This window comes from Prunus avium, chromosome 8 (genome assembly GCF_965620075.1).
Source record: "Prunus avium chromosome 8, drPruAviu1.hap1.1, whole genome shotgun sequence".
NCBI lineage: Eukaryota > Viridiplantae > Streptophyta > Magnoliopsida > Rosales > Rosaceae > Prunus > Prunus avium.
Genome location: NC_142291.1, coordinates 2,305,755 through 2,313,608, shown reverse-complemented (window position 1 = coordinate 2,313,608; position 7,854 = coordinate 2,305,755). Strand labels below are relative to the sequence as shown.

Below are 7,854 nucleotides of genomic sequence, written 5' to 3'. Positions count from 1 at the left end.
CCTATTGAGTGTTTTGGGCTTTTTTATATGTTTTGGGGTTGGGTTTGTTTTAAGAAATCAATGACAATTTTGTAATTTAAAAGGAGTTAAAAACATTTTTGTTATGTTGTAAATGAGCTTTGGGTGTGTTTATAAAGTCCATTTCATATAGGGTATTTTTATAATTTGAGCTCCTATATTGGGTATAATAGTGAATCTCCCTAAAAATAATTGATTGAAACTAATCCAAATTATGGCATACCCACCCTATTTGTAATAATTCAAACAGAATACAAAACTGATGAGGCAAAAAGAATAAAAATCTCTGATGCAGCCACTGAAAACAGCGAAGCATACCAGCAGACATTACACCTACATTGTCATTTAGAATTAATTAAATCCAAACCATCACACACACACACACACACACACACACTTTTTTTTTTTTTTTTCTCAAAAAAGAAAAATAAATCGAAATAATGGAAAAGAAGACGCTTCAATATGTTGGAGTCAAAATTGACTTTCTTTCTTTGTCCAGGCTTCATTTTCATGTCAGCATTGACGCCTCGGGTTGGACCACCTTCCCTCTATTTGGCACTCCATCTGCAACTGACAGATCGAGAGAGAGAGGAGCTTCTCGTTGGACTTAGAACATAGAGAAAGGAGGGAAGCTTACAAAAAGAGCCAAGCTTCTCCAGAGTCAAAGGTTTCTGGGTAAGCGGAAGGAGAAGGAGAAGCAGAAGCTCTTGCTGGGTTGAATGGTAGTTGGGTAGAGAGATCCTTCACGGCCTCTTCTAACTGGCTGTAGAAAGGCAGGCCTGAACAAAGTGAAAGAGGTGATTGAGCTCTGCCGTCTTTTTTCTTTTATACTCAGTACTGAATGCTCTGTCAAGTTTGAATCTTTTGGTTTGGTAGTGCTATTGGGTCGGTAGATTGTTTGCTTAATTTGGTTAAATTGAGCGTTGGAGTTGGCTTAATTAGGAATTTACAACTCTAATTTAGTTTGGATTTTTGGGTTTAGGGATTTCTTAGCTCTTCTTCATGTTCAATTTCGGTGAAGTTCAGTTGAAATTTATACAAATTTGGGAACTTTCCATCTGTGCATCCGATATTTCCACCAATATGCCGATGAAGTTGATTCATCATTTATGTTGGCAAGGTTTTTAGATTGATTCCACAAACAAGTTAGAAGACAAGTAGTAGTTGTGGATTGGAAAGTAAAGAGAAGAGAAGACAAGCAGTAAGCAGGTTTGCTTATGTGTGGTGGTGTCACATGCTCCTTAAAATCATTTCTTTCTCATTCGTATTTGTGATATATTTGCAATTAGTGTTGGTTGTAATGCTTCATGTTATATTCATACATCATCTTGCTATGTGGATTTTTGCTACATATTTCAGCCATCTTTTGGCATATTACATGAATTTAAGCTGCGTAGTTTTGAGTAATGATTACTCGCATGTATACCCAGGAAGAGCAAACAGAATAGCAAATGCTCACAGCCCCATTAAGTCTTCAGTGGCCAAAAACAGTGAAAAAGATCAAAGACTCTTGTATAAAATCTGCCCACTTACCTTTGGTTTCTGAAAGCTGTAATATTCTCACTATTATTTCAGAGACACTTGATGCATTACCATTTGATTTGGAGAACATTGGAGCCATTAAAGCAGCCAAATGGATACGGACTGTTTTCCAGTTGGAATTTTATAAAAGAAGAAGTATAAGATTTCTTGCCAAAGTCAAACCCTTTTCATTAAAGAAACTTTGAAAGTAAGGGCAGACTTCTCATGTATGGGAAGTCTCTACATAACCATCCAATACATGGAAGGCCTTCCATGCTATACTTCCTCAGATTAGAGCGTTGGAAGGTTGATTCTTCTATCAGTTTTTGACTCAATATGTCGTGTAGAAAATCAGTATTGATATTGAGAACATATTCTGCTATTTGTATAAGTGTAATTCCATTGTTGTGGATGTATATTTACCGTTTTGTTTGTATTTGACTGTTGGCTTGGAATTATAAGTTTTCTTGTCCTTTTTCCAATTCTCCGAGTAATAAATTAGTTGCAAGCACTTGACTATGCTAATTACTCAAGTGTTAGTGATAGTTACCTTTCTTGTTGGTTGAATATACAGAAGACATAATTCTCTTTGTGGCTTTGTCCTTTTTTTAGCTCTTTGCTTCTTTTCACTTTTATTTTACCTGCAAGATACTTTTCACTCTTATGTGACCTGTAAAATCTGTTTGGAACCAGTCCATATGTTCTCTATGTTTCAGAATGAGTTCTCTCAGCCTATCTGTATGTCTGTGTTTGCGTGTCTGTCTCTACTCCTCCTTGTCTCTTATCTAACGAGTGTAGAAAAGAGTTGTAATTATCTTGTTAAATTTTCATATAGGTTTTTATTTCCAATGAATCAGTTTGAAAAGAATGAAACTGACTTGGAAGGCGGAAAATTGTTAAAAGATGGAGATAAAGCAACACGAGGTAATAAGGTGGTTAAATCACAGAATCAGGCCTTGTTGGCTGGTCTTGCATATTGCATATCGTCCTGCAGCATGATATTAGTTAACAAATTCGTGCTTTCGAGCTACAACTTTGATGCTGGAATTTCTCTGATGCTGTACCAGGTAATTACATTATTGATTTTGTTTATTTCAAGTAGAGTTTGTATATGTTTTCCTCCAGATGACATCAAAAGGGGTTTTTTTTTACTCAATTCTATTTAATCAAACAATTTCAGAATACTTGTCAAGATCTAACTATCTCATGGTACTTGTATGGATGCAGAACCTAGTCTCGGTTATAATCGTTTCTGTGTTGAGTTTTCTGGGCATAATATCAACCGAGCCGCTAACATGGAGATTGGTTAAGGTCTGGTTGCCTGTGAATGTTATATTCGTTGGGATGCTCATTACAAGCATGTTTAGGTATGAAGTAGATAGAGTTTTTCCTATTTAAGTTCATCTTGGTGCTTAATGGAGTGGGGTAGTCTTTAATTTGTTGGACTATGAGAGTTAATATCAAATATTACATTTAATGCCAGCGTCCATCTTGTTGATATGCAAATTTCGTCTTGATCCTTTATAAGCAACACTTGACCTAGTCTTCTGATACAATACTTCCTGGCCACTGCCAAAAACATGCATGATACCTCACTAGTGTTTTGAAAAATATTAAAATTCTTGAAATACATGTAATGCGTATTACGTACCGTTGAGTATGTATCAAAAGCACCTCAGATTTGCTGATGTGAGCGTTCAGCATTGGTGTATCTTATTGTCCATGCAATGACATTAGCCTAATATGAGATGTTGACCCACGTTCTTTTCTTTTGCATGTAGCAGGTCTACATTTGTCACGCCATATTTATACTCTCATTCTTGTTGCATTAAATCTTGTATGATCTGGATAAGAAAAATACCGATCATGAAAGTATTCCTGGGTTTGTGGCTCTTGCAGGTGTAAATTTCTCTTTCTGCACAGTATTTATCTCTTACTTTTATTTATTTTTACTTAATTTCATGTTTGCAGCTTAAAGTACATCAATGTAGCAATGGTCACGGTCCTAAAGAATGTTACCAATGTGATAACTGCAATTGGTGAAATGTATCTATTCCAAAAGCACCATGACAACAGAGTATGGGCTGCTCTGTTTCTAATGGTATGTTTGATAAGTCAGAATGTGAATTGAGATTCAGATGTTGATAAATGTTTCAATTGGGATTTAAAATAACAAAATTAACTTAAGTTTTCATCTTGCAATTGCTGGCTTGATGCTTTACTGAGTGTTCTTCTCTAGTCTTGCCTTGCCTTTCTATTTTCTATTTTCTATTTTATTTGTCTCAGAATTTTTCCTTTTTGAAAGTTTGATTCACATCTTAATTCATCATATTGATGTCAAGAATACCATGATGTGTGAGTATATAAATACATTTTTTTTTTCTTTAAAAAAATACCATTTTTTCAAAATTAATTTTTTTTAATCATATGTTTATAAATTTCTTTTTCTTTTTCTTTGGTTTGGAGCTTGGCGATGAATATATGAATTGAAGACCAAATCAGACTGCATGTGTGGGGTGTAGTTAATTGTTTAAATTCTGGTTTTGATGATAGCATCAAGCCAAATCAACTAGTTCAAAAGCTTTGTTGAATAGATGAAAATATTAACTTCCAGGAGTCTGCCGGCAACACTTCTATGTTTGATGCTTTATCATAGTTCTCTAATTGTGGGGGGTTGATGTCCTGCGGGGTAAGCAGATGCTGTGTGGGTACACTTGCGTACATGTATGCATGCATGTTCATTATTCGTAGCAATATTTTCGTTGATGGCAACCTAATGCTATTCATGCCAGCAGGCGCTGCATCTCAATATGAATTTAATTGAAGATGTTTTTGGGTATCATAAGAATATATTAATGAGTTCTCATATGATAATTATATGGTTTGACATGGTTTTAAATCTAACCTGTGCAGATAATTTCAGCAATTTCTGGAGGCGTGACTGATTTATCTTTCCATGCCGTCGGCTATGCATGGCAAATCATTAACTGTTTCTTGACTGCATCATATTCTGTGAGTAAATAACATGAAGTTTCAATCTGTTATGTACACTTTAGAATCACATTAGTCTTTAATTTTCCCCCTTTTGCATATAAGCTTGTATATATGGCAAAATTTTATTTTAGTTTATTGTTTCATGACAGAACTTCATATAAAGTATATTACATAACTACCACATTACAGATTCCTTTATCTGTTATGTGGTTCTTGATATCTCTCCCCTCAGAAGAAGTTGTTAGCAATAAGAATATGAATTAGGAAGCTACGTGATAATTTGTTTTTAGATCTACCTTGATGAGAATTCTTTTCATATTTATGAAAAATTGAAGTCTTTGAGTGTTAATAGTGGCCATTACTAATTATTAGAGGCATGCCAAAACTAATTATAGGCAATAAAAATCATGTTTCTCATGTGGAATAACAATATCCTTTTACCGGCATTCTGATTTGATCCAACACCATCTAAATCTATTCAGTTTCCTTCCTGCATATCAGAGGTCCTGTACCCTTCTAATATTGAGTTGACAAGATTATTACTTTTATAGTGCAAAATCAACAAGATGTCAGAATTGAACATTGTTCTTGTTTCTAAAATTTTGAGTGCTTTCTTGTAATTTATTGGTCTGTGTACTGACTTTCTTCTAACTTGTTTTGTATTGTTTAATTGTTGAATGTAGCTTTTTTTTTTATTTTTTTTTAATGTTTTGGCAGCTGACTCTACGTAGGGTCATGGATACAGCAAAGCTTGTCACAAAATCTGGAAAGCTGAATGAGTTTTCAATGGTCTTGCTAAATAACACTCTTTCTCTGCCTTTGGGGATTGTGCTTATTTTTGTTTTCAGGGAGGTTGATTATCTCTTTACAACGTGAGTATTCTGTTGTTCTGCTTTGATATTATTTCCCCACTTCTTTGTTGCTTTGCAAGGTGTGGGGTAGGGCTACACGTATATGTTTCTCTCTACCTCTCTTTCTGCATGCTGTTGCCTCTCCCCATGCAGGATGCGGCTACATGTGAGGGAGGGTGTTAGCTTGATGTATGTCGTTGGCCTAATCCCTAGCAACTAAAGTTCTTAAGGTCTAGTGGTTGTCTAATATATGCCACATCTACCGCCACGCAGTCTACTGTGTTATATTGATGTAATTAATTTTTTTTTATTAACAATAAAGATGGATGGTTGTAGTCTAAATTATATGCTTGCGAGTTATGAGTTTAGCCATAGTTCATAATTTAATGTGTGGGAGGGTTATCAAAGCCCTTCTCCTATCTAAGGTCATTTTGGTCAATGTAGTTAAAACTCCTTATGGTCAATGTAGTTAAAACTTTGGATGTTTTTGGAGATATATAGAAGTATGGAAACTCCTACAATACAAAGGAAAGTGCAAATCAGCTAGTGAAAGAGGAATAACTTGCATAGACACACACACACACACACACACACACACACACACACACACACACACACACACACATCTTCTTTAGAATTTGTCATATTGAAGATTGAATTAGAATCTATATGATAGGTGTGGACAGAAAGCTTGCAACTACCACTTTACGATGTCGTTCGATTAGGTTCCTACTATTCTGTATTCTTCCTTTCCTGCCTGTTCCCCTCCTGAAATATTTATCTAAGTGTGAAATATTTCAGATGGACTACACTGTCTCTAACATATGGTATAGTAATTTAAAAATATGCATGAAGTACTCCAAAGTTTGTTTTGTCATCGTTGGTTTTATTTTGTTATTGTTTTCTGCCTGAAACTGCAATGACTAGCTAATAATGCGTATGCAAGCCCATTTCGCTATGACTGAGGTCTAGAATTACCATGTGGGATGTCTACTTGTCAACAGAAAAACAGGAAGAACAAAAGTTTTTACATTTGTTTTTCTTATAAATTTTTGTTTTCTTTTATCCTATTGAATCTAATGAAGGTTGAATTAAAATGGCAGTCCACTTTTGAGGTTACCAACCTTCTGGATGGTAATGACGCTAAGTGGATTTTTAGGTCTTGCAATCAGCTTCACGTCTATGTGGTTTCTTCATCAAACGGGTGCCACCACATACAGGTAAGCTGAATGTAGCTGATGCATAGTATGATATTTGTAGGGTTCCCACCTGGTTTAAATGAGACTTTGATTACTGAACTTAAACCCTTGTTACGTTATTCTTAGCTTTCAAATTTATAAGTGAATTTTTTTTTTAATGAAACTTTTGAAGCCTGGTGCAATAAGTTTAAAATCCCTTTTTCCAGGCTGAATGGATCATCAGCTTTGATTTCTTTTGTTACATAGCATAATCTGGCCAGCTTGATATCTTACAGTTGTGGTTGATGTAGCCTGACACTTCCCAAAGCTGGAAAATATACACTAGGAATGGCCAGTTATGTAATAAAACTTGGAAACCAATTTAAAACAACCCCATATTTATATTTGTATGTGAAAATTGTATTGTGTTAGTTTTGTGTTATAATGTCGGTTTAGCATATGATTAAATTGCTATGCTTATTTCAAATAAGGAGGTGTTAGACATCTCTAATGACTGCTCAATGTCTGCAGCCTTGTGGGGTCGCTGAATAAGATCCCTCTATCTGTTGCCGGTATCCTACTTTTCAAAGTCCCGACCAGTTTAGAGAACTCCGCTAGCATTTTCTTTGGTAAGTTCTCTCAACTAGACTGGCTTCAGAATGTGATGTACTACTTTATAACTTTGCAAAAGCGGTAGAGTTTTGTAGCATTAACCATGAAAAATTGCAATTTGGTAGGTCTTGTGGCTGGAGTATTTTTCGCCAGAGCCAAAATGCGGGAGAGATCTCAATCCTGAACTGTTGTAACTTGTTAGTATTTGATACGTCCAAGTTTCTCACTGTGTGAAAGCTGCATCCGGCTGCCTTAATATCTCATTCTTCATTTGTGGGAAATCATTTTATAGATTCTCATGAAGTCTTAAGAAGATTCTGCTGGGCATTAGGAAAACTTCCATTCAACTTCATCAGGCCATCTAGAGATGTTGTGTACCAAACCGTACCACTAATTTTTTCACCAATCTGTATTTTGTTGTGTAACGCATTCCTCTGTATCATCTTTGCTAGTCTTATACAAACAATTATTCTGAAACTGGTGCTAAATTGGGAGAAAAATGAGCTCCCTAAGATAATGTTGAAAAAAAAAGAAGTTTTTTCTTTGTTTTCAGGTATATGCTATTTCTGTATAGAACAAAGTTGAAAGCTTGTATAGAAGATGTGTTCAAAGTATTGTGTCATTTGCAGGTATGAGTTAGGCTAGTAAGTCCGCCTTCTTGCATCTTAGTTTGAGTCCCT

At 35.3% G+C, this 7,854-nt stretch overlaps 1 protein-coding gene across 4 annotated transcripts; it reads left to right on the top strand.

Annotated features, from left to right (window-relative positions):
• Positions 1 to 503: 503 nt before the first annotated feature.
• On the top strand, positions 504 to 7,788 carry GONST1 (golgi nucleotide sugar transporter 1). Of its 4 annotated transcripts, none has more exons than XM_088245972.1 (10): positions 504 to 815; positions 1,594 to 1,845; positions 2,375 to 2,606; positions 2,767 to 2,906; positions 3,511 to 3,640; positions 4,453 to 4,551; positions 5,251 to 5,405; positions 6,488 to 6,604; positions 7,094 to 7,191; positions 7,300 to 7,788. In XM_088245972.1, the coding sequence occupies exons 3-10, from the start codon at positions 2,388 to 2,390 to the stop codon at positions 7,356 to 7,358; spliced, it is 1,017 nt and encodes a 338-aa protein (XP_088102098.1). In that variant the 5' UTR covers positions 504 to 815; positions 1,594 to 1,845; positions 2,375 to 2,387; the 3' UTR covers positions 7,359 to 7,788. The 4 variants fall into 4 exon arrangements, with proteins under 4 accessions (XP_088102098.1, XP_088102096.1, XP_088102095.1 ...); XM_088245970.1 differs by lacking the exon at positions 1,594 to 1,845 and adding an exon at positions 1,001 to 1,219; XM_088245969.1 differs by lacking the exon at positions 1,594 to 1,845 and adding an exon at positions 1,001 to 1,227.
• Positions 7,789 to 7,854: the final 66 nt, after the last annotated feature.

Coding starts and splice junctions, on each gene's coding strand:
- GONST1 (XM_088245972.1), top strand. CDS start 2,388: ATGAATCAGTTTGAAAAGAATGAAACTGACTTGGAAGGCGGAAAATTG. Junction 2,607..2,766: donor TTTCTCTGATGCTGTACCAG/GTAATTACATTA, acceptor GTATGGATGCAG/AACCTAGTCTCGGTTATAAT. Junction 5,406..6,487: donor GTTGATTATCTCTTTACAAC/GTGAGTATTCTG, acceptor TTAAAATGGCAG/TCCACTTTTGAGGTTACCAA.